The sequence below is a fragment of the Lutra lutra genome, chromosome 1, assembly GCF_902655055.1.
Source record: "Lutra lutra chromosome 1, mLutLut1.2, whole genome shotgun sequence".
Classification (NCBI taxonomy): Eukaryota; Metazoa; Chordata; class Mammalia; order Carnivora; family Mustelidae; genus Lutra; species Lutra lutra.
Genome location: NC_062278.1, coordinates 119,202,019 through 119,228,452, shown reverse-complemented (window position 1 = coordinate 119,228,452; position 26,434 = coordinate 119,202,019). Strand labels below are relative to the sequence as shown.

The 26,434-nt window shown below is 39.7% G+C and overlaps 2 protein-coding genes and 1 pseudogene across 7 annotated transcripts in view; 1 reads left to right on the top strand and 2 right to left on the bottom strand.

Annotated features, from left to right (window-relative positions):
* Positions 1 to 3,204: 3,204 nt before the first annotated feature.
* CEP19 (centrosomal protein 19) lies at positions 3,205 to 9,727 on the bottom strand. 6 transcript variants are annotated; one of them, XM_047733992.1, is made up of 3 exons: positions 9,577 to 9,726; positions 6,748 to 6,888; positions 3,205 to 6,137 (listed from the first exon to the last, which is right to left on the bottom strand). In XM_047733992.1, exons 2-3 carry the CDS (start codon positions 6,875 to 6,877, stop codon positions 5,776 to 5,778), a joined length of 492 nt encoding a protein of 163 aa, XP_047589948.1. In that variant the 5' UTR covers positions 6,878 to 6,888; positions 9,577 to 9,726; the 3' UTR covers positions 3,205 to 5,775. The 6 variants fall into 6 exon arrangements, with proteins under 6 accessions (XP_047589948.1, XP_047589993.1, XP_047589985.1 ...); XM_047734037.1 differs by having other exon boundaries at positions 3,206 to 6,137; positions 6,748 to 6,911; positions 9,577 to 9,727; XM_047734029.1 differs by lacking the exon at positions 9,577 to 9,726 and adding an exon at positions 9,363 to 9,547 and having other exon boundaries at positions 3,206 to 6,137; positions 6,748 to 6,947.
* The window catches only part of PIGX (phosphatidylinositol glycan anchor biosynthesis class X), a 40,189-nt gene continuing 20,792 nt past the window's right edge, over positions 7,038 to 26,434 (top strand). The window contains exons 1-4 of the mRNA XM_047732299.1: positions 7,038 to 7,138; positions 9,556 to 9,850; positions 9,905 to 10,091; positions 12,864 to 12,927. Of these exons, the coding sequence (XP_047588255.1) occupies positions 7,038 to 7,138; positions 9,556 to 9,850; positions 9,905 to 10,091; positions 12,864 to 12,927 (647 nt within the window). The remainder of the gene's footprint in view (positions 7,139 to 9,555; positions 9,851 to 9,904; positions 10,092 to 12,863; positions 12,928 to 26,434) is intronic.
* LOC125087706 (ras-related protein Rab-5A-like) lies at positions 22,381 to 24,277 on the bottom strand (annotated as a pseudogene).

Below are 26,434 nucleotides of genomic sequence, written 5' to 3'. Positions count from 1 at the left end.
ATCATGAGTTGGACACAACCAACCGAGCCACCCAGGCATCCATCTTTTGTTCATTTTTAAATTGGGTTCTTTCTTTTATTACTGAGTTGTAAGAATTATTTTTTTAAGACTTTATTTTTTAAAAAGAATTTATTTATTTATTTGACAGAGAGGTAGAGAGCACAAGTACGGAAAGTGGCAGGCAGAGGGAGAGGGAGAAGCAGGCTCTCTGCTGAGCAGGGAGCCTGATGCAGGGCTCAATTCGAGGACCCTGGCTGGGATCATGACTTGAGTGGAAGGCAGATGCTTAACCAACTGAGCCACTCAGGGGCCCCTACGATTTTATTTTCAAGTAATCTGTACACCCAACATGGGGCTTGAATGCTTGAACTCACAACCCTGAGATAAAGAATTGAATACTCCACTGACTCACCAGCCAGGCACTCCAAATTGTAAGAGTTCTCTTTATATGCTGGATACAAGTGCTTTTTCAGTTATATGATCTGTGGATATTTTCTTTCAGTCTGTTTTATGTTCTCAACATTGTCTTCAGAGTACAAAATTTAAAATTTTTGATGAATCCAATACATACATTTTTTCTTTTACAAATCAGATTTTTGGTATCAAATCAAAGATCTCTACCTAATTAGTGTTATGCCCTGAATATTTACTAGTCCTCTCAAAATTCATATGTTGAAGTCCTAACCCCCCAAAGTGATGGTATTATAAGGTAGGCCTTTGGGAGGTCATTAGAATTGATGGAGTCATAAGGGTGGAGCTCTCATGAATGGGATTAGTGCCCTTAAAGTGGGACATGAAGGAGCTGGCTTGCTGTCCTCTGCAAGTGCATAGCTTGCAACATGGAAGATCTTCTTACCAGAAACAGACAAGGCTGGTACCCTGCTCTCAGACTTCCAATCACCAGAACTATGAGGAATAAATTTCTGTTGTTTAGCAGCCACCCGGTTTATGGTGTTAAAATAGCCTGAAGTGAGGCGCACCTGGGTGGCTCAGTGGGTTAAGCCGCTGCCTTTGGCTCAGGTCATGATCTCAGGGTCCTGGGATCGAGTGCCGCGTCGGGCTCTCTACTCGGCAGGGAGCCTGCTTCCCTCTCTCTCTCTCTCTGCCTGCCTCTCTGTCTACTTGTGGTCTCTCTCTGTCAAATAAATAAATAAAATCTTAAAAAAAAATAGCCTGAAGTGAGACACAGAGGTCATAAAGATTCTCTCTTTATTTTCTTCTAAAAGTTATATAGTTTCAGCTTCTCCACCCTCCCCGCCCCGTTTTAGCTTTCTCATCTAGGTCTATGATCCTATGTTTCCTTCATAATATCCTGCAGTTTCTTTTTCTTTCTTTCTTTCTTTTTTTTTTTTTTGAGATTTTATTTATTTGTCAGAGCAAACACTTAACTGAATGAGCCACCCAGGTGTCCCTATCCTGCAATTTCTATCCAATCACCCCCTTCAATCTTCATTCTTTTTTAAAAATTATTTTTTATTTTTAAAGATTTTATTTATTTGACAGAGACACAGCAAGGAGGAGTGGGAGAGGGAGAAGCAGGAGAAGCAGGCTTCCTGCTGAGCAGAGAGCCCAGTGCGAGGTTCGATCCCAGGACCCCGGGATCATGACCTGAGCCAAGGCAGAGGCCTTAATCCACTGAGCCACCCAGGTGCCCCCAATCTTCATTCTTGAATATTAACAGAGACCTAGTTGCCAAATCCAGTGACCTTTCCTCAATTTTCATCTACTACTTTTGTCAAAATACTAGGTACATGATGAAATAATTACCAAAAAACCTGAGTAAAATAATTGCAAAAGTGCAAGGGAGCAGATCTGGTGAACCTCTCAGGACATAATGTCTAAGGTGACCACTCAGTACCTTGATGTGCCTGGTGCTTGATTACATACTTGCTGAATTGGTAAATAGAAAAGACCCTTTAGCTCAATTCTTATGCTGACCCAGGGATTTATATACAATCTTTGGTGAAGACTACAGTACATTAAGTACACTAAGAGATCCAAACTGAATTGTATTTACAGGCTTACATGTGAACAAACCTACACCTCTCAATGAACTAGAGGTTCTTAGGGATCTAACAGAGTGAGAAGAAGCCAGAGCCAAATTGAACTTTAAGGGCAGCTCTCAAAGTACTGAGTTTCATAGGCTGAGCATGTCTAGTCTAGTCTAATCTAGAATCAGACTACAGACTGATCTGCTCTAAAGGGTGCAGTAGTCAGGGAAGGGTTAGATTTATCTAATGACTAGATGAGCGATAATTTGGTTAGATTCGATGTGAGATAAAGAAAGGCAAAGTGATGTTTTCTTGTTTTAATATGGCAAGAACTTATGCATGTTTACAGACTGTAGAGAATGAGCCAGAAAGGAATGAAGCTGAAAATGAGAAAGACAGAGGCAGAGAGAGAAAGAATACTGGTGAGGCAAGGCCACAACAGAAGATGGGATCCAGAGCCCTCTAGGGAAGCCAAATTCTCTGCAGAGTTGGAATTGAGTAAAGTTGAGAATTTTCCGATTTTACTTTTACACTCTATCTAAACTTTTAAGATAATGGTATTGAGGGGTGCCTGGGTGGCTCAGTGGGTTAAAGTCTCTGCCTTCGGCTTAGGTCATGATCCTAGGGTCCTGGGATAGAGCCCTATGGCGGGCAGTCTGCTCCACGGGGAGCCTGCTTCTCCCTCTCTCTCTGCCTGCCTCTCTGCCTACTTGTGATCTCTGTCAAATAAATAAATAAAATCTTTAAAAAAAAGATAATGGTATTGAGTATATATTCATTTTATAATGGAAAAAAAATGTGAAAGAGGTCAGCAGAATTTACTTTGGATAAGGTACATAAGAAAAAAAAAATCCACAACTGCTCAGCTCACATGATCTCCCCCTCCTGCTTTAGACAGTCAGTACCTCTAGCTCATATATGCTAGTTTTCTTGTTTTGGTAAACTATGTTAATATCTCAAAGGCAAAAGTTATGGCCCATTTTGTATCTTACTGTAGCTCTTCACAGGATGTGCTCAATAAACATCAAAAAACATAGATTGGGAATGTGCTATAGATGACATTAATATAATCAAAAGATAACTGACACATATGGGAACTTGTATATAATAAAGCATGCACTTCAACTCAATGGGGGAAAGATAGGTAATTCGGTATATAGTAGTGCCGGACAGCTGGTTGGGCATCTGGAAGTAATGTTGGGATTCACATCTTTTATCTTATACCAAAATAAACTTCTATGTAGAAAATACCATGGAATTAAAAAAAAAAAACTTAGGAGTGAGGAATGCCTCTCTCAGTATGACAAAAATGCAGAAACACAGAGAAAAACATTGATCAATTTGACTTGAAAAAAATCTGCCTGGAAACAATATCATAAACAAAGTCAAAACACAAATGACAAAGGTAAAGTATCTGCATCTCATATCACAGACCAAGGGCTATTTTCCTTAATAAAGAACTTTTTTTTTTAAAGAATTTATTTACTTGACAGTGAGAGCACAAGCAGGGGGAGTGGCAGGCAGAGGGAGAGGGAGAAGGAGACTCCCTGCTGAGCAGGGAGCCCAATGCGGGGCTCAATCTCAGGACCTTGGGATTATGACCAGCGCTGAATGCAGACGCTTAACTGACTGCACCACCGGGGTGCCCCAATAAAGAACTTTTTACTAATCAGTAAGAAAAAGACCAGTAACACAACAGAAGAATGAGCAAATGACATGTTGTCATAAAAAAATTATCCTTAAGTGTATGAAAATGCTCAATCTCACTCATAATAAAAGACATAGAAATTAAAACCATGAGGTGCCGTTTTTAGATTATAAAATTGGAAAGATCAACAAATTTGAGAACACTATCTGTTAATGCACATGTGGGGAAATGGGTACTTTCATGTACTGCCAACAGTTTAAGTTGGTACAGCCTTCATGGAAGTACTATGCATTGGTAAGAACATTCCAACCTCATCTCCTATCATTATTCTCCTCCTCAGTCTGTATTAGCCATATCTGTGTCCTTGTTCTTCCTTGGTAAGCCAAGCACATTCCAGCTCTGGGGGCCCACACACCTACCTTTCTCTACAACTCATGAAATGCACATCATTTCTTCCTTAACCTCCTTCAGGTCTTTACTCAAATGTCCCACCTCTACAGTGAGGCATTCTCTGATCGCTGTCAAAAAAAATGGCTCCCAACCCCTCGATCATTGTCTATTTACCATGTTTTTAATTTCAAGCACATATGTGACATTATTCTATGTATTTATGTTTAATGTCTCTCTTCTGCCACTTGATTGTAAACCTTGTAAAGGCAAGGACTTTGTTGTGTATACTGCTACGTACTCAGACTCCAGAATAATACAGCTCAGCATGTAATATGTGTTCATTAAGTACACATACTGAATGGATGGATGAATGAATGAACTTCTTTGAAGGACAAGTTAGCAATTATCTATTAAAATTTGGAACAGACATACCCAACAATTCCCTTCTAGGCATTACTTATAGTTTTACAAGTACACAGAACAGAGAATGTACAAGGTTATTTGCTGTGGCGTTGCTTGTAATAGTGAAAGGAAAAACAACCTAAGGTCAACTTTTAAAATATATCATCTACATCTGTACCATGGAATACTGTGTAGATATAGGAGGTCTCTGATTCTGAAATTTTTTGGCTACCTTTGGCAAATATACATATGATGCCTGACCATCTTAAGCCCCTTGTGATACCACTATAAGAGTGACCCCTTTCATGGGGCTTTTACTGGTAAAGACAGTGGAGATGAATAGGTGGAAAGAGTGAGTAATTTTTACAGCTTTATTTAATGAGTATTAATCTCCTTGCAGAAAACATGGAATATCTGCCAATTAAACAATATTCTAATGAGAAGAAAGATGTATCTGTACACATATAACCTGGTTCAACAAAGATCTTCTCTTTGTAGATCCAAACACATGAATAGGCCTAAACTGGCAATGCCTATTTATTCATTATGGCTAGATTTCCCATGTTACAAACAAACCACATCAGTTATGGGAAGACCTTCAGGATTTCAGAATATCTTTAGTACAGGTTTCCTGATCCTGGAGTGGCAGAATTCCCCTACTGTCTATTAGATGACCCCCTCTTGCAGCAGCAGGGCATTCTGTAGGGCTGGTCTCCTACTCCAGAGTCCAATACATATAAAAACATAATGCACACAGGGTAATTCCCTGGTAACAATAAATACCCTCCAATCTTACCAAACTATAATTTGCTTACTGTTCCTCAAATAAAATGTTCTAGTCCCTATCTCTTTACCACTACCCTCCCCAAAGCCCCTTTTTTCTCCCAGCTTCTCTCATCTGGAATCTTAAAAACTTCTATCCAAACACTACCATTTTGAGGACCAGACAAAGTCCCATCTCTCTACTAAAGGACACAGTCTTCCCTGACTATTCTAACCCTAACATCATCTAGGCTCTAACCCCCTTTAACTTTTATCAAGCATCTGACTCTAATCTTTTTGTTGCCTAATTCTGTTAATTAGTTTTTCACAAGTTTCTGAGTTATCTTCCAATTAGATTGTGAGCTCCTTAAAGGCAGATTCCTATATTCTGGTTTTTGTATATTCCTCATGAATCTACACAGTAGATACATGTCCTGGTTTTGAAAAGTGACATGGTCAATCCAAACTTGACCCAACATGTACATTTAGTGTTCTTTACAGATTTTCTAGAACCATGTTTATACATCCTTTGTATAAACATGCAGTTTCTGCTAGCTCAATTAATTCTTTGAGTTTTTGGTATCAGAACTCATCAGCTGATTCTGTGTCCCAGCCGCAAGACTGCAACTGTTCATCCTGTGGGAATTCAACTTCAATGTCATAAACGAAATCTGGATCATCCTTCTTCTTCTGATTCTTCTCAAAAAGTTCATCCATGATGCTCTTTCTCTTAGCAAGCTCCTTATCATCTAGTTTGTTCAGGTCTTCCTCAGGATCAATTGTTGTTTCCCGTTGAATTTGTTCCATTGTTTCTGCCAAACTCTGCCCCAACAAGTAACCTCGTAAAAAACTGAATAACTTCTCTAGCTGCCTCAGGGACACTTGTTCCAGGTAAATCTTGTGTCGCGGATTATTCTTTAATTGTTCAGCAGCTCTGCTGCAATCTAGGAGAGAAAAACAAAATTATATACCATACACAACAGACACATCGCAAACTACTGAAAGCATTATCTGCTGTGAGAGCCAAGTAGCTAAGTGACTGCTTCAGAATGAATAATTTTGCAGAACTATTATTCTTTTATATCGAGCTTTGAGTGTGGGAAGAGGGATGCATTTTTTATTTCCTTAACTTAAAAATCACTTTAAGGAGATGTCAAACACTTGCAACTGGAGAAAACATCTAAGATGAAAAGGATTTATTACAGTTTCAGATATTAGTACTGAAAAGAAAATATCAAGACAAGAAAATATCAAGACAAATAAAAAACACATTTGGAGGGAGAGAAGGGAGTCAGTATTATTGAATAATGCAATCTCATTTAACCCATATCACAATTCTGAAAGGGTGGGATTATCAATTTCCATTTACAGATCAGGAGACTGAAGCTTTCTGACAATTTAGCTGGGGTTTACCTACCTACCCTGATAGTCATGATTTGAACCTGGGGGTGTCTAACTCTGAAGGCCATGGTGCTCTATTACAAGACTGAAATCATTCTTAATAAGTGATTTAGAGAATATTTAAGATAGGAAGCAAGATAAAACATGAGGTACCTGAAAACTTTGAAAAGTTTCGGACTGGCATGATGCGTTGGCGACGTTTTCCCTTCATTTCATTCTCATAGATTAAAATAATAGCTGGAGGCTGGAACCTAATTCCACATTTCTTGGCAGTGCACATCATTCTCACATGCACTTCAGGGCAAATCAGAGGAAATCTGATGAAAATATGTTAGTCACATAATGACTTCCTGCTAAAGGGGAAAAAAAAATAAGTGTTGAATAAATCACACTCCCCAGTACCCCTTCTCCCCAGCAGATCTGGCTCTAGTCCAGTTCTAGAGATGCATGCTCAGCCTGTCAACTTCGATACTTTGAGAGCTACCCTGAAAGTTCAGTATAGCCCTGGGGTTATCCTTAGTTGTTGGATCCCTGGTTCAATGAGGTATGTAGGTTTGTTCACACATGAGCCTGGAAGGGCAGTTGTCTGGACCTCTTAGTGTACTGCATTCTTAACCAAAGATTGTACATGAACCCGAAGTCAGGCCAAGAATCAACTTACAGGATCTTTTTATTTATCAATTAAACAAGTATGTACAAGCACCCTCTATGGCAAGATACTATGATTTTTTAACCTTAAACATTAAGTCCTGAGAGGTTCATCAGACTGGGTCTGTCTCCTCTGGACTTTCCCATTTTACTCATGAAGTTTTCTATGATTACTTATTGAATCACTTATCTTCCCTTCTATTGTATATGCTGCATGAGGGCAGGGAACATATACACTGTTCGCCAGAATATCCCAGCAAAATACCATACATACTTTTTTAATTTAATGTACTAAGGGCACCTGGGGGGCTCAGTCAGTTGAGGGGGCCCACTCTTGGTTTCCACTCAGGTCGTGATCTCAGAGACCCACACTGCCCGCTGCACTCAGTGGGGAGCCTGCTTTTCTCCCTTTCCCAGCAGGGAGCCTGCTTTTCTCCCTTTCCCTCTGCTCCTCCCCTCACTGGCTCGCGCACACACAAGCTCTCTCTCAAATAAATAAATACAATCATTTAAAAAATTTAATTTAATCTACTAATATAAGACACAGCCTCTGTATATCCTTTAAGTGTTTATAGTCTACAGGTCTGATAAAAAATGCAGACCCGGTACAGATTCAACCTCCACATATACAAGTCAATAAAGTTTACATCATTTTTATTTCAACTTATTTGTCTCTCTATGTTTTCTCAGTTACAAGAAACACAGCTATTTTGCAGTTAATACTTTCTATTCCTGTTGTTGGTGCCCAGTGCCAAAATACGCTTAATTATAGCGACTGCTTTGGGTAGGACTTTGATATTCTCAGGAAGATTTGCAAATGTCAAGGAACCTAAAGGTAAAGGGAGTATAGAGTGATGACACCTTCATAAACTTGATTTTTCTAGAGCATCACCATAGGAACACAGTACATTGGAGAAGACTGGAGGTAAGGTGGGGGAGGAGGAGGAGGAAGAAACATATATATAATGATTACCTTTGATTTGTTTTTTTCTACACATATAGTTTTTTTAGTATAGTATTTTTTTTACATTATACATCTATTTCCTGCCTTGTAAATGTAATAACTTACGTGATTCTGTCCTTCAATGCTTTACTAAAACACACATTTCTATGACTGTCAAGTGTTTTGTCTTATGGATATACCATCACCTATACTTTTCACTTCTTATTTTTGAACATCAGAATTTTTACTCTTAAGAAATTAATCATAAAGAACTGCCATTTCAAATTACTGTGCTCTGATCTGACACAAAGGATCCCACCCACCCCCTTCTTCAAATACTACTCCCAGTTCATGTCCTTAAAATACTGTCTGTTAGTAAGCCTTCTGAAAGATCCTACTGAGCACAATATAAATTCCACACACTCAAGCAAATGGCTGTACTCATGACTGATGTATACAATTGATAACAATGTTTTGTTTTGTTTTTTTACTACAGAGTCTTTTCTTTTTAAAATTTAACTTTTGGGGCGCGTGGGTGGCTCAGATGGTTGAGCGTCTGCCTTTGGCTCAGGTCATGATCCCAGGTCCTGGGATTGAGTCCCGCATTGGGCTTCCTGCTCAGCGGGGAGCCTGCTTCTCCGACTCTGCGCCTCTCTCTTTTTCTCTCATAAATAAATAAATAAATAATTTAAAAAAAATAAAATTTAACTTTTATATGTACTAATATGTTTATATTCTGTTAAAAATGTAAAATAATTCTGAGGATTATTAACAAAAAAACTGTTGTTCCCTGCCCTTCCTCTCTTCATAGTCAACCAGCTTCAATTCTTTTAAGTGTTTCTTCCAAAATTTATCTCCATATTTCTTAATATCATGCTTATACTGCTATTTTCACTTTCCGATGGTACATTCTGACATCCTTCCTCTTGCAAACACCTGTCCTAGCTCCAGTCTGCATCTAGGCCTACTTACAGATTCACTTCAATTCAAGAAGACAGACCACACATTTACCTAACTCTTCCTCATAGGCATTAATACTTTTCTTCCCAGGAATCAGTGACCGCCATAATTTTACTAAACATCCCCCACAGCACCTAAAAGTGTACGGATTTTGCCAATAGAGAGACGATCCTCTCCCAAACTCACGTCCCCGATACTGCAAGGCTGACTTTCTTACCCTTAGAGAAATAGAGAAAGTGCATCTTCTGTGGCGGGGAAGAGCTTAAAACCGCCGTGAGGGGCTTGTTTCCCCACAACCGCAGTGCACAGAGAACTTAACTCGGCTTTGAGGCCGGGCGGAGCCTGGCGCTGCAGGAAGAGGCTACAGCCATAGCCTCGCAGACGTGACTGTGGGGTGAATTCCCCCGCAGGACGGCCGAATCCGCACGTACCTGGAAGTGGAGGTGGAGACAGTCCACCTTGCGATACCGCTCGCAAGACTGCTCCAGAGCCCGGGTCTGGATGGGGGCCAAGGGAGATGTTCCCACAGCAACAGCCCCGGCGTACGTCTCGGCGCGTGCGCCGCTCCTCGCCCCGCCCCCTGACCCGACGGCGAGGGGCGGGGTGACAAGGGAGCAAAGACGGCGGAGAGGTGCCGCCTCCAGCAACGCCGGAAGTTTCGGGGGGACCAGAGCTGCGGGGACCGGGGGAACCGCAGGACCTCAGGCGCGTGTCGTTGTCTTCCGTGCCGGTCACGGACTCCGTGGCAGCACGCTCTAGGAGCGGCATAAGGCGTGCTCGGGCTCCTCAGTCCGCAATTCGTCCCCGCGCGCTGTGGGGAGCGCGTTCTCCAGCGTCCTGGCTGTCACGGCCGTGGTTGTCCGGGCGGTGGCCTGGCTGCTCCTCTGGGAGGCGGCTGGACTCACCACACCCGCCACGGCCTTCACTGCCACCCCCACCGACGCTGGTAAACGAGGGACGGGGTTGGGGGACCGGCGGGTGGGGGACTGTCCGGACACCTAGGTCCTCCGAGGTGTGTCTCTCGTCGCGCGGACCTAGAACCTGCTGGGTGACCTGGAGGAGGTTAAGAACGGAGGCCACGTGCTTCCCACCTTTCCCACCCGCCTAGCCACTGCTCCGAGGCGTCTATTGGGTCTCTGGAGAGTCGGGCTTTGTCGTTCAGAGGTAGTACTGGCCGTACTATTACTAAAATATCGGGAAGGCAGTACAGCCGTCAAGTGTCTTGGGATGCATGAAGCTTGGGACCCCTGAGAGGATCAGCAAGGCCACAGTGCCCTATGGGGTTTGAGAATCCCAGTCCAGACTGGAGAGACTGACGGGGTGAGGGCGTGGGAAGGGGTGGACAACTAGTTTTAACAAAAAAATTTTTTGTAATAGATTGGATTGGGCTGGGGCTTTTCTTCTAACTACAGGCTGGACAAGTGAGTTGATTTCATTTCTTTGGGTCTGACTCGGAGGGCCGAAGTGCTGTGCTAGGCGCTGTAGATCCAGCGCTGAGCTAAATATGGCCCCAACCCTCGCAAAACTTGCAGAGTAGTGGGGAAGTGCAATAGTAATTACAATAAGGAAAGTCAGTACAAATTAGGTTAAGTTTCTCCATCTGTAAAGTGAGAATATTAGACTAGGGTCAGTCACTGTTTTTGTGTCTTCACATACTAGGTTTCCAGATTTACTTGAAGTATTATGAAGCCAAAATGAATTTTTAAACAGCAGGACTTGGTGATTTCTAAAGACTCTTCCAGCCCTGGTTTTTAATCATTAAAAAGAGGTCAATTTCCAGAGCCAGTTCTGGCCACTGTAATCAAATAAAGTAATATTTAAGAGGAAAAGTCTTAAAAAGAAAAAAAAAAAGAGGAAAAATCTTGACGGTCAATTCAGATGCAACAAATTTATTTTGAAAATGATGTTTTTGCTTGGGACACCCGGGTGGCTCAGTCATTAAGCGTCTGCTTTTGGCTCAGGTCGTGATCTTGGAGTCCCGGAGTGGAGCCTCACATTGGGCTCCTGCACCGAGGAGCCTGCCCCTCTGTCTAGCATTGTCTCTGTCAAATAAGTAAATACATAAATAAAAATCTTAAAAAAAAACAAAAAAAAAGGAGGCCTGCCTCTCTCTCTAGCTGTGTCTCTCTCTGTCAAATAAATAAATAAATATCTTCAAAAAAAAGAAAATGGTATTTTTGCTTTAAAAAATTATGAATAATCTATTTGCTATACTGTTTGTGAATTAACCTTTCTACCATCCCGAGATGAAAGGGGTTTAGTGTTCTCCAGTATATATCCCAACAGAATTTAAGCCTATTAATCTGACTTTTTTTTTCTAATTTAAGTTCTAGATAGATATAAATCCTGACTCTCCACCCCTATTAAAATTAAACATAGTGAAACATCTGGATTTGTAAAAAAGATACCCAAAGGTATTTTTAGGAAATGATTATATATGCTTCTCTGAAGCAAATAAGGGTTTTTTTAGATAGCTAGGAAAGTGGAAATATCTTAGGCTTTAAAACTCTAGGAGATCTTGCTTCTAATCAGTAACTTAGTTAGTGGTATGGCCTAGAGCCAGTGAGAACTGTTTGTTAATCAGTTTCCTCCCGTGTGCAAATGGCAGTAATTTCGCCTATTTTGCTGGGTTGTGAAAGTTAAAATATGTGAAAGCCCCAAGTAGAGGATTTGTCATGGATGTCATTTAATAAATATTATTTTTCCTTTCCTTGTAAATTTTGGTGTTCTCATATCTTTTTGTGTGTGTGTGTGTGCGTCTTTTCAGGAATGAATCTAAAAGACTTAGCAATACATAATAGTATATGGTTTTTTTGTGTTTGGGTTTTTTTTGTTTTTTTAAAAAAGATTTTATTTATTTATTTGTCAGAGAGAGTGCTCGCTTCGGCAGCGCGTATACTAAAATATTTGTCAGAGAGAGCACAAGCAGGCAAAGTGCAGGCAGAGGCAGAGAGAGAAGCAGGCTCCCCACTGAGCAAGGAGCCCGATGTGGGACTTGATCCCAGAACCCTGGGATCATGACCTGAACAGAAGTCAGCAGCTTAACCGACTGAGCCACCCAGTCGTCCCTTTTGTGTTTGTTTTAATGTTAGTGCACTTCCAGCTTTTGAAAATGGATTAATGTTCCATATAGCAGGGTACCCAGAACAGTTGATGGTCATTAGTAATGGAATTATTTATTTATTTATTTATTTATTTATTTGGAGTTGGGAGAAAATCTTAAGCAGGCTCAACACCCAGCGCAGGGCCTGTCTCAGGGCTGATCTCACAACCCTGAGATCATGACCTAAGCTGAAATCAAGAACTGGACGTTTGACTGAGCCACCCAGGTGCCCCTGAATTTTTAATTTTATGATGCTGACCTTGAATAAGGTCATCTGGTAAGCCCTGTTCTAAGTGCTTCTACATGTATTAAATACTCATGACAAATAGCAGAGAAATAAACTATCTTGTCCAAAGTCACATAGCTTTAAGGGACAGACTGGGGTTATAATTAGGCAGTATTACTCCAAGATCAATGTTCTAGATGCCTCTGCTATATTAGAAGTAGCTTTTAGATAGCTCAAATTCTTTAAATCTTAAAAAGTTTTTCTTTTGTTTATAGGTTGGTTAGATTTTCCAGGCAAGTAAAGCCTATTCAAGCAATTATTTTCTAATTATTTAAATGTTCTTTCACTGAGCGCTTATTTTATTTTAAGAAATCTTCTGATTCTTATAGGCATAAGGGCTACTTGTTCAGAAATTATTTTGAGGCAAGAAGTTTTGAAAGATGGTTTCCACAGGTAAGTTGCCCACTGACGTTCACTAATGTCAAAATACTGTTTCATATAATTTAGAGCAAAAAATCAATAGCTGGGAAATGGATAAACCGAAAATCTCTTGCTTTCTTACAAATGTTATAAATGACAGATTTATCATATGTGGTTCACAGTTTGAAACAATGATTAAAATAACAGTAGAGGGGCACCTGGGTGGCTCAGTAGTTAAGCATCTGCCACGGCTCAGGTCATGATCTCCAGGTCCTGGGATGGACTCCTGTGTTGGCCCCCTACTCTGCCAGGGGTCTGCTTCTCCCTCTGCCTGCCATTCTCCCTGCTTGCAAGCACACTCTCTCCCTCTGTCAAATAAATACATAAATGAAATAACAGTAGAGAAGAGGAGAAAAATGTTTATTATTTATCATGCATGTGTGGGTTTTTCTTAGGATTTTATTTATTTTTGTGAGTGAGAGAGCACACATGAGCATGAGTGGGGGAGGGTGGAGGGGCAGAGGGAGAATCAAACTCCCACCTGAGCAGAGAGCCTGACATGGGACTGGATCCCAGGACCCCGGGATCATGACCTGAGCTGGAGGCAGGCACCTAACCGACTGAGCCACCCAGACCCTCGCATGTGTATTTTATGTATATATATGTAACATACATACAGCCAGATTCACTTAATCTTCACAGTGGTTGTGAGATAGATGATATCTTTCTTCCTTTTCACTTCATCTTAGCCAGGAGGCCAAGAAGTGATTCCCTTTTTCCTTTTCAGATGAGAGAAGTAGGGTTCAGAGAATTTAAATAATTTAGTAGAAGTTAGGGTGGTAAGGTTCTAACTCAAATTTATGACTGTCATTCTCCAAAGCCATGCCCTCATGTACTAAGATATTATATCACCCTAAATCTCTGTTTCTGATTTATAAGAATTGGTTCCAAATGACCATGCTGTTTCTAAAATAGAAATTACTCTTTGCAACCCTCTCAGGTCCCCTTTCTCTTTAGGAGCTTTTTACTCTTTATCATTCAGTAAACTTTACTATCACTCAATAAGCCTTGCTTTGCACCCTCTTAAAAAAGATTCTCAAAAATGAATATTTGAGGGACGCCTGGGTGGCTCAGTTGGTTGGACGACTGCCTTCGGCTCAGGTCATGATCCCGGGGTCCCGGGATCGAGTCCCACATCGGGCTCCCAGCTCCACGGGGAGTCTGCTTCTCCCTCTGACCTTCTCCTCACTCATGCTCTCTCTCACTGTCTCTCTCTCAAATAAATAAATAAAATCTTAAAAAAAATGAATATTTGACCAGTATTGAAGATATTTAAAAGACTAGTGGGAACACCTGGGTGGCTGTCAGTCGGGTGTCTGCCTTCATCTCGGGTCATGATTTCAGGGCCCTGGAAATGAGTCCCACATGGGGCTCCTTGCTTGCCAGGGAGCCTATCTCTCCTGCCTGCCTCTCCCCTCCTTGTGAGCTTGCTCGCTCTCTCTCTAATAAATAAATAAAGTAGTTTTTTTTTCCAAAGATTTTATTTGTCAGAGAGAGAGAGTGCGCACAAGCAGGCAGAGTGGCAGGCATAGGCAGAGAGAGAAGCAGGCTCCCTGCGAAGCAAGGAGCCCGATGTAGGACCCAATCCCAGGATCCTGGGATCTTGACCTGAGCCAAAGGCAGTGGCTTAACCCACTGAGCCACTCAGGCATCCCAATAAAATACTTAAAAAAAAAAAAAAAAAAAAAAAAAGACTAGTAAAAAGTTGTAGAAACTGTTCTGTAAGAAAACTTCCCAAACTTTAAAGCTTTCAAGGTAATTAATTTGAAATAGTAGTTCTGATACATGATTTACAAAATCTGATACGTTTATTTTTTTAAAATTATTGCATTTTTTTTTAAATCATTGCATTTTATAAGCCTCCTTAAACTGAGACATCTCACTCTCCACCCTCTTCAAAGTCAGCCTACGTGTGAATGGCTAGGAGGTATAGTAGAAAAAACTTGGGGTTCGTTTTGTTTTGTTTTTTAACTCAGACAGACTTGGGCTCAGAGTGTAGCTCTTTTATTTAGTAACTATGTGGCTTTAGTCAAGTTACTTAAATCTTTGCCACCTTACCAGTAAAATTAGATAATGATAGTATTTCCTCATTAGGTTCACAAGGATTAAATCTAAGAATATATAGGAAGTCTTTTAATATAGTGCTTGTCATATAGTACATCCATAGGAAATGTTAGCTCTTATACAAACAATGAGATAGGTGATCAAATTGGGCACTACAATTTTAGTCAAGAGGAGATGTGACTACGCAGTAATAAAACTGATTTTGGGAGGGAAGTCACTTCTGAAAGGAATTTTTAACTGGATTTCAGACAAATTTTAAGCAATGTCAGGGTAACTATGCCAAGGGTATAGCTTTTTTTTTTTTTTTTTAAGATTAATTTGAGAGAGAGTGTGTGTGTGCAAGCAGTGGGAGGAGCAGAGGGAGAGGGAGAATCACAAGCCAACTCCCCATTGAGCACCATCCCAGGACCTGAGATCGTGACCTGAACTGAAATCAGAGTCAGATGCCCAACTGACTGAACCACCCAGGTGCCCCATGCCAAGGTTATAACCTGTTTTTAGAGAAATTGGGATGTATTCTCAAGAGAAATGGGAAATACTAAGTAATGCAAATTTGGCAATGCAATTATAAGTGACTCCAGTGAGGAAGAAAGAAGTGCCTGAAGAGGCCATTGTGACAGCAAAAGTAGCTGTCCAGTTAGAAGTACTGAAGGTAAAAACCAGGATATAAAACCAAGGATGAAGAGTGACAGAACCCACAAGAATAAACTCAGAAACTAGAAATCTCAGAGTTACTGGAGACCTTCAGAAAATGCCAGTGAAAGGCTCTTCCATTATGTTTAGAGCAGGTGTAATCTTGCTGCTGGGTAGAGAAGGAAACATGAACAGATTGTAGAAAGTAGAATTAGTTACCTTCTCTTATTTCTGTCTTCTTGGTCAAGAAGAATTACTTCCACTCTGGAGAAGGCCAAGCAAATACTGGTAGGAGGAAACCGAAGTGCAGAATACATAAGGGAATTATATAAAAGGACCTTAGAATTTTAATTGAGTGTAGGTTCTCCCTTCTGTGATAATCTATAGTTTAGCGCAGTAGAAGAATTTACTTAAGTGATTGCTGAACTTCTGTTTGTAATCTTTGGATAATCTGAGAGTTGGTTGCTGTAGCTTCTGGTCTAGCCCAGATTGTTAAAAGGATAGTGTATGAACACAAAAGAGGAAGTGGTAGTCTCTGGGAACTAGCATGAATTTATGACAAATTTATGTCCTTCGTACAGATCCATTAGGTAGATCAAAGAAATGCTGTAGATACAGTATATCTTACTTTCTGCAAGACTTGATGCAGTTTTACATGTTGTATTTGTGAACAAGATAAAGAATGTGAACTGAAAGCTAAAACAGTTGAATGACTTCATAAAGATCAACAAAGTTATCCAACATGTTCCGATTAATAGATTGAATGTCATCTTGGAGAGAGGTCCTGAATAGTCTCTGTCTTTTTAAGTATATATATTTTTTCTAATTATAAAATAGTACATGTTCATGAATAGATATACATTATCTGGAAGAAAAGAGATTATAGGTATATCCTACTTTTATAGAGGCAGAGTGATACAGTGTCTAAGAATGTGGGCATTAGAGTAAAACTATTGGGGTTTGAATCCTGACTCTCGGATAAGTTAGTTTCTGAGTGCTGTGGTTTTCTTTCTTTCTTTCTTTCTTTGAGGCTGGTAAGTATTTGAGAAGGAAAAATATTTGTTTCTTCAAATCCTTTTGGATTTAATTTAATTTAAATCCTTTTAGATTTAATTGATTTGCGTATTCTGCCCTTAGCTTTTACATCACTAGAAATGATATATTTGGATAAAAATAGAATATAACAATACCATAAATATTATTCAGAATTCTTTCAATGAATATAAATTATTAGGAAAATAAAATTCTATATGTAAAATTACCTATTTGGAAGAATATAAGCAAAAAAAAAAATCAAAACAATTCTTTTTCTGTATAGCTGCTCTTAATATTCAATTCTTGAAGTTGCTGCTGTGTTCTTGGAGCAATGAGTCCATAAAAATTTATTGATTATCTGAGAACCAAAACCTAATATCATACATTTATATAAAGTCTCAAAGCATTTCCCCATACTTTTTGCGTTAGAGGTAACAATTTTTCTATAAAAACGGTAACACGGGTGTTTTAACCCATGCTTTAATTTCTTACAGGTAAAAGAGGAATTATTATAGTACTATTTCATAGTGATTTTTAAGAATATTTATTTTTTTATTTTGGTGGGGAGGGGTATGGGAGAGGGGGAAAGAATCTCAAGCAGACTCTGTGCTGAGTGTGGGGCCTGATGACTATGAGATCATGACTTGAGCTGAAACCAAGAGTTGGTCTTGATCCACCCAGGTGCCCTCATAGTGACTTTTTAATCAACTTCATTGAGTTTTGACAATTCTGTATATCCATTAACCACCACCCCAGTCAAAATATAGAGTATTTTCATCATCTCCAAAAATACCCATGTGGTGCTATTTGGAATTATTCTATCTCACCTATACCCAGACTCAGCCAACCAGTGATCTATTTTCTTTCACTATATAGTTTTCTAGAATTTTATGTAAATGAAACCAAGTGGTCTTTTTGATATCTGGGTTCTTTCGCTGCATTATATCAGTGACATTTATCCATATTGTGCATGGCAGTAGTTTGTTCCTTTTTGTTGCTGAGTACTAAAATTTGTTTAGCCTTTCACATTTTTATGGCATTGGGGCCATTTCTAATTTTGGGCTAAGATAAATAAAACTATAATGAACATCTGTATACAAGACTTTGTGTGAACATGTTTTCATTTCTCTTGGGTTCCTGGATATATGGTAGGTATATGTTGAATTTAAGAAACCACCAAACTGTTTTCCAAAGCGGTTATATTGTTTTACATTCCTACAGGCAGTGTGTGAGAATTCTGTCCCTGCCACATCATTACCAACACTTGGTATTGTCAGTCTTTTTAATTTTAGAGATTCTGGTGGGTGTGTAGTGGTAACTCATTGTGGTTTTAATGGGTTATTTCCCTGATGACTAATGGTGTTGAGCATCTTTCCATGTGCTTTTTGGGGACTCGTTTATCTTCCTTTGTGCAGCATCTGCTTAAATCTTACCCATTTTTATTTTATTTAATTAAAAATTTTTAAAAGATTTTATGTATTTGTCATAGAGAGAGAGCACAAGCAGGGGGAGTAGTAGGCAGAGGGAGAGGGAGAAGCAGGCTCCCTGCTGAGCAGGGAGCCTGATGCAGGGCTCAATCCCAGGACTTTGGGATCATGACCTAAGCTGAAGGCAGACGCCCAACCACGTGACCCCCCCCCCCCGCCCAGGTGCCCCAAATCTTGTCAAAAGCTTTTTCTGCATCTACTCTAAGAGAATCATGATTTTTTTACTTTATTTTGTCAGTATGGTACAATACATATGTTGATAATTCCAGTAAACCTATCACTTGGTCATGATGCATTATCTTTTTGAAATATTACTGGGTTTAATTTGTTAGTATCTTGTTAAGGATTTTTACTTCTCAGTTCATGAGGGATATTGGTCTGTACTTCTCTTTTGTTGTGATGCCTCACTTGGGTTTTGGTGTCAGGCCAATTCTAGCCTTGTAAAAAGATTGGGAAATACTTCTCTCTATTTTCTGATGGTGTAGCACTGATATTATTTTTTAAAATATGCAATAGAATTCAACAATAAAAAGGCCTGAGGTTTTTTATATGGAAGGCTTTAAGTTTTTTTAAATTACAAATTGAAGATACAGAGCTATTCAGATACTCTATTTTTTCTTTTGTCAGTTTTGGTCATTTTTTTCTTTCTAAGAATTTAGCTATTTTATTTAAGTTGTTTAATTTATTGGAATAATTGGAATAAAATTACTCAAATATTCCCTTATTGTGCTCTTCATAGGTAGAGGTTGTATAGTAATGTTCCTTCTTTTATTCCTTTTTTAAAAATAATTTTTTATTTTATTTAAAAATTTTTCGGTTTTTAAAGATTTTATTTACTTGAGAGAGAGAGACCACATGAGTGGCAGAGTGGGGGAGATGTTGGAGAGAGGGAGAGGGAGAAGCAGACTCCTTGCTAAGCAGGGAGCCAGGTGCGAGGCTCGATCCCAGGACACTGAGATCATGACTTGATCCAAACGCAGATGCCTGACTGAACCCAGGCACCCCCCAATTTTTCTTTAAGTAGGCTCCATACCCAGCATGGAGTCCAACATAGGACTTGAACTCATGATCCTGAGATCAAGACCTGAGCTGAGATTAAGAGTCAGTCACTTGGGGCGCCTGGGTGGCTCAGTGAGTTAAAGCCTCTGCCTTCGGCTCAGGTCATGATCCCAGGATCCTGGGATTGAGCCCCGCATCGGGCTCTCTGCTCCGCAGGGAGCCTGCTTCCTCCTCTCTCTCTCTCTGCCTGCCTCTCTGCCTGCTTGTGATCTCTGTCAAATAAATAAATAAAATCTTTAAAAAAAAAAAAAAAAGAGTCAGTCACTTAACTAACCAAGCCACCCATACAACACCCCCCAACTCTTTTATTCCTAGTATGGATAGTCTGTTCTTTTTCTCTTTCATGATCAGTACAAGGATTCATCAATGTTACTGACCTTTGGAAAGAAGACGTTTCGTTGTTTGTCTACTTTCTGTTTCATTGATTTCTGTTCTTTATTATTTCTTTCCTTTTGCTTTGATTTTAATTTCTTCTTCCTTCTTAGCTTTTTAAGATGGCAGCTTAGGTCGTTGATTTTAGATCTTTTTCCCCTAATATAAGTGTCTTTGCTTTTATGTCAATAAGTTTCTTTCTGTACAGGGCTGTAGGTCTATTCTATAAATGTTGACATTTATTTTCATTTCCATCTAGTTCAGTATATTTTTAATTTCATTTTTGATTTCTTCTTAGACACATCAGTTATTTAGACATACATTGTTTGATTTTAAGGTTTTGGGAGATTTTCCAGAAATTTTTTACTGCCCTTTTTTTTTCTTTTTGTACTATTTTGTTCCACCCTGGGCATCTCAATATAAAACTAAATACTGGTGAACTGTTTTCCTTACTAATTCTGAGTTACTGTAGATGTATAAATTCTGCTAACTGTTCAGCACTTTAATAGATGAAATCATTTCTGACACATAGTGGAAATACCTAAAACAATTAGTGCAATATATCAAACGGATCAAAATAAAATGAATTTGGCGGGCGCCTGGGTGGCTCAGTGGGTTAAGCCGCTGCCTTCGGCTCGGGTCATGATCTCGGGGTCCTGGGATTGAGTCCTGCATCGGGCTCTCTGCTCAGCGGGGAGCCTGCTTCCCTCTCTCTCTCTCTCTGCCTGCCTCTCCGTCTACTTGTGATCTCTCTCTGTCAAATAAATAAAATCTTAAAAAAGAAAAGATTTAAAATGAATTTGGGAAAACAAGGCTGCAAGATTACCAATATATTGCAACATTCATGTGACAGATTACAGGTATCCTGTTTATGGTGGTTCTGGCCATATAGGAATAATTGAAACCTTCCTTTCAAAGGAGGAGAGGGGAAATAATAAGCTGTTTTAGTAACTGTACAGTTCATATACTTTTAAACAACTCTTAGTATTACAGAAAAGTAGTAAACACATGAAAGCTTCAGTGTAGTACCCTACTTACAATACAGTTGAAGATTGAATTTAAAATAAGTTTAAATGTATATATTGTTAGTGCATTGACTTTATTGTGTCCAAAGGAAACAAAAGCCCCTTTTTAGCCCCTAAACAAAATCAAAATCAGTAAGTAAATAGAGGCACATCTGGTTTGCTTCATTTTTATTGCAGAGCTCACATGTTTGCAGGAGTTGCTATTCATTAAGATGCATTTATCATGGGGTGCCTGGGTGGCTTAGTCTGTTAAAGGTCCAACTCTTGATTTCGGCTCAGTCATGTTCTCAGGGTTGTGGGATCAAGTCCCACGTCAAGCTCATGCTGGGTGTGGGCCTGTTTGATATTCTCCCTTTTCCTCTTCCTCTGCCCCTCCCCCACAAAGATGCATTTATCAGTTTCATATTCCTAAAGCTAGCTATGGTTACATTTGATTCTTTTAAAAAAGATTTTATTTATTTATTTGACAGACAAAGATCACAAGTAGGCAGAGAGGCAGGCAGAGAGAGAGGAGGAAGCAGGCTCCCTGCTGGGCAGGGAGCCTGATGTGGGGCTCAATCCCAGGACCCTGGGATCATGACCTGAGCCAAAGGCAGAGGCTTTAACCCACTGAGCCACCTGGGCGCCCCACATTTGATTTTTTTTAAGTCTATTTTATTTTATTTATTTCTTAAAAAGATTTTATTTATTTATTTATTAGAGAGAGAGAGAGAGAGAGAAAGATTGAAAGAATGAGTGTTAAGAGGGGTAGAGGGAGAAGCAGACTCTAGGCGGAGCAAGGAGCCCCACACGAGACTCCATCCCAGGACTCTGGGATCATAACCTGAGCCAAAGGCAGATGCCTAACTAATAGCCACCCAGGGACCCTTACCTTAAAGGCTATTTTTAAAATAACAGGACTAGTTATAGTTTAGATGCCACTGATATTCATTCTTTAGCTTGAAGATATGGGACTCTCTCTCTTTTTTTAAAAAGATTAATTAATTAATTAATTTATTTATTTGTCAGAAAGAGCGAGTGTGAGCGCACAAGCAAGGGCAGCAGCAGGTCGAGGGAGAAGTGGGCTCCCCGCTGAAGGAGGAGTCCAATGTGGGACTCGCTTCTAGGACCCCAGGATTATGACCTGAGCCAAAGGCAGATGCTTAATCAACTGAGCCACCCAGACAGCCATTGGGACAGTTTTCTTGTGGTTAATTTGTTTTGTTTTATGATTTTATATTTTATTTTTATTTTTTTGAAGATTTTATTTAAGAGCGAGTGGAAGAGAGCACAAGCGGGGAGGAGAGGGAGAAGCAGAGGGGAGAGAGAGAAACAGGCTCCCTGCTGAACAGAGAACCCCATGTGGGGCTCAATCCCAGGACCCTGAGATCATGACCTGAGCCCCAAGGCAGCTGCTTAATCAACTGAGCCACCCAGGTGTCCCTTAAGATTGTGTTTCTAAGTATTCTTTACATCCGCCGTGGGGTTCAAGATCAAGAGTTGCATGCTCCGTGGACTGAGCCAGCCAGCTGACCCTGTTAATTTCTTTAAGATGTGGAATATATGCTTTAAAGGTAGATACTAGGAGAAATTACTGTTTGTCTGAGTTACTGTAGCAAACTATAAGCATCTTTAGAACCTCCTTTTTAAAAAAGAATCTTTTTGCAAAGTCTAAATCAGTAAGTTCAAAGTCTTTTTCGTAGACTTTTTCATAGAACTGTCTGATTAACTGGTGGTCCAGTTAGATCTCTGGTGATGAGAAGTGATTTCCCCTAACCTTTCAGTAAAGCAAGTAGACACACAGCTCTCATTTTCTTGTATTGCTGAAACAGGCAGAGGGACACATACATGTTATTAAAAATTAAGTTTGAAACATTTAAAATAACTCTGTATTAGAAACTTGACTCTGGGACACCTGGGTGGCTCAGTCGTTAGGTAGCTGCCTTCGGCTTGGGTCATGATCCCAGAGTCCTGGGATCAAGCCCCACACTGGGCTCCATTCTCGGCGGGAGGCCTGCTTCTCCCTCTCCCACTCCCCCTGCTTGTGTTCCCTCTCTTGCTGAGTCTCTGTGTCAAATAAATAAATAAAATTTTAAAAAAGAAAGAAAGAAAGAAACTTGACTCTGGGTCCCTGGGTGGCTTCGTCCTTTTGCATCCCCCTCACCCCACTCATTCTCTGTCTTTGTCTCTCAAATTAATAGATAAAATCTTTTTTAAAAAAAAGAGACCATCATAAGCCTCTTTTTGGAAGTTATACTGGACTGGACTGGTTAGGTGCATCAGTTTCACTGGTATTTACATTTAGGAAGCAGAAGAATAGTCCAGCTAGCTCAAATTGGAGGTTTAATTACACTGTCCCCTGGTTGGCTGTGTGGGTTCAGTAAGTTCTGCTACTCTTCTTGGGCAGAATTTGCTCCTAGATTCTGTGGTTCATTATTTGGCAGCTTTTTAGCTATAACTGTAAATATTTCATTCACATTCATTGAGGTTTTAGCTGATGTCTCCATGAATAATAAACTTGTCATCTTCATAGGGCTGTGCTTCCTGTGAATCTATAGCTCTTTTATTCTAGGTCAGCTTTATTTCCTGGTAAAGCTATGACAGTGTTAGGACTTGCTTTCCTTTGAAGGTTTTGTTTTTTTTTTTTTTAAGATTTTATTTATTTATTTGACAGACAGAGATCACAAGTAGGCAGAGAGGCAGGTAGAGACAGAGGGGAAAGCAGGCTCCCCGCTGAGCAGAGAGCTCGATGTGGGGCTTGATCCCAGGATCCTGAGATCATTACCTGAGCCGAAGGCAGAGACTTAAACCACTGAGCCACCCAGGCGCCCTCCTTTGAGGTTTTTTAACCCAGTGTTTTGCTCTTGCAAGGGACTCCTCGTTGGAGCTCTCATATTCAACTATGGCTTCCTGTGCTTCTCTATAGTACATTGGTGCTAGGCTGTAGTATCATTCTTGACCACTGTATCTCATATTTCAGACTTCACTGTTACATTATCATGGTAGATGGCTTGGGTTAAAAAGCAGCCACAATGGCACTGTCTTGAAATTCATGAAACAAAGAACTAGGCTTCATTAGCCAACGACAGACTCTCCCAGAAGTACTAGTTTCAACTGGTGTATTTTATTTATAATATTTGGCCTGTTGGGTCTTGTTGCTTCTCAGTTAGCCATGTCCAGATTTGAAAGAAGTCCCTAATTTCAATCTCCTAAATGAATTTTCAGGTTGTGAGGTATCCTTTTTTTTTTTTTTTTTCCTGGAGTTAAGAAACCTGAGATGACACAAGCAGCCGTGAAGTCAAAGCTACCTGGCAGCAGATCCCAGGCAGACCAAAAGGAGGAGACTCAGCCTCAGGCTGTGGGTTTGGTGAAGGCTGTGTCTCTTCCTCCTTTTGCTTTCTAACTTAATTCCATGTGGTTAGAGACTATACGCAATATAATTTCAGTCTTTTGATACTTCTGGAGACTTACTTTGTTGTCCAGCATATTGTTATATATATGGCCTGTGTAATGTGCTTTTGTTTGGTAGAACATTTATATATATCAGTTAGATAAACTTGATTGAAAGTTGTTCATGCCTTCTGTATCCCTCCTGCATTTGTACTTAGTCTGTTCATTGTTGAGAGAGGGGTATTAAAATCTCTGGCTATAATTGCAGATTTATCTATTTATCCTTGAAGTTCTCCCAGTTTTTGCTGTGAAGTAAAATACATGAATATTTTGAAGCAATGTTTTTAGGTGCATACAGCACATTTAGGATTGTTATATCTTCTTGATGAATTGATCCTTTTATCTTGGTGTAATGTCCTTTTTTATCCCTGACAGTATTCCTTGTTCTGAAGTCTGCATTTTTTTTGCATTTTTTATATTAATGTGCCCACTCCATATTTTTATTATTAATGTGTATCTTGTACACAGCATATAATTGTTTCTATTTAACCAGTCTGTCAATCTCTACATTCTAATTAGAGTGATTAGACCATTTACTTTTAATATCAATATTGATTTGGTTGGTTTGGTTTAAATCTACCCATCTTGCCACTTTTTTTCTATTTGCTTTTCTTTTTTTTTTTTTCTTTTTCTTTTTTAGAGAGTGTGAGAGAGGAGGAGAAGGGGTAGAAGGAGAGAGAGAGAGGGTCTCAAGCAGGCCCCTCACCCAGCATGGAGCCTGACTTGGGGCTTGATCCCACAACCCGGAGATCATGACCTGAGCCAAAATCAGGAGTCGGCTCAACCGACTGAGACAACCAGACACTCCTCTGTTTGCTTTTCTATTTGTCCTACCTAATCTTTTCTCTCTTTTCCTGCCTTATTTTAGATACATTGAGTATTCTTTAAGCATTCCACTTTATCTCCATTTTGGCTTATTAACGATACTTCTCTTTTTTTAATTGGTTGCTTCAGGGTTTACAGTGTGCAATTTTAACTTATCATAGTCTACCTTCCAATATATTCCATACTATGAATAATGTATAAATCTTAGAATACTTTACTTTTTTCTCCTCCCTTTTATGCTTTTGTTGCCATACATGTATCAGCTTTATGTTTTACTAATAATCCCCACTACTGTTATTTTTGTTTTGAGTAGTCATATATTTCTTCATTACTATTTAATTGCGGTAGAGCACCCATCACATAAAACTTACATCACTTAAAAAATTTTTTTAATTTAAATAGGCTTTACACTCAACATGGGACTTGAACTCGTGACCCTGAGGTTAAGAGTTACATGCTCTACCTGGGTGGCTCAGTGGGTTAAAGCCGCTGCCTTCAGCTCAGGTCATGATCTCAGGGTCCTGGGATCAATCCCCGCATCGGGCTCTCTGCTCAGCAGGGAGCCTGCTTCCCTCTCTCTCTCTCTCTCTGCCTGCCTCTCCGTCTACTTGTGATCTCTCTCTGTCAAATAAATAAATAAAATCTTTAAAAAAAAAAAAAAAAAGGAGTTACATGCTCTACTGACTGAGCCAGTCATGCATCCCCCATCTTAACCATTTTTAATTGTACACTTGGGTGTCATTTAGGACATACACTTTTTTTTTTTTGTCAGAGAGAGTGAGCACAGGCAGACAGAGTGGCAGGCAGAGGCAGAGGGAGAAGCAGGCTTCCCGCTGAGCAAAGAGCCCGATGTGGAACTTGATCCCAGGACGCTGGGATCATGACCTGAGCCAAAGGCAGCCGCCTAACCAACTGAGCCACCCAGGCATCCCTAGGACATACACATTATTGTGTTACCATCACCACCATCCATCCACAGAACTCTTTCATCTTTCAAGATTGGAACTTTACCTATTAAATAGCCCCCAATTCTCCCCTTCCTCCAGCCCCTGGTAACCACCATTTCACTTTCTATTTCTGTGAATTTGACTATTCTTGATACCTCGTATAAGCAGAATCATACAGTATTTGTCACTGGCTTACTTCACTTAACATAATGTGTTCATCATCCATGTTAATTTTCTGTAGACTCATCATCCTGTTTTCCTTAGAGGCTGTACCAGTTGACGTTTCCACCATGAAATGAACAGAGTTCCATTTTTTCTATCAACCAAATTTTAAAGCAATTAAAAAATAAGCAAAAAAGTTCTTATATTCACTCACATACTTAGCATTTGTTCTTCTTTCTTGTCTTTCCCTATTTCCATATGATACCATTTTCTTTCTGCCTGAAGAATTTCCTTTACTGTTCTTTCAGTGACAAATTCTCTTAGTTCATATTTGTTTTAGCTTTTTTTTTTTTTTTTGCCTTTATTTTTGAAGGGTTCTCCTTTTGGATATATAATTCTATATTGATAGCCTTTTCTCATTTAATACTTTAAATACTTTGTC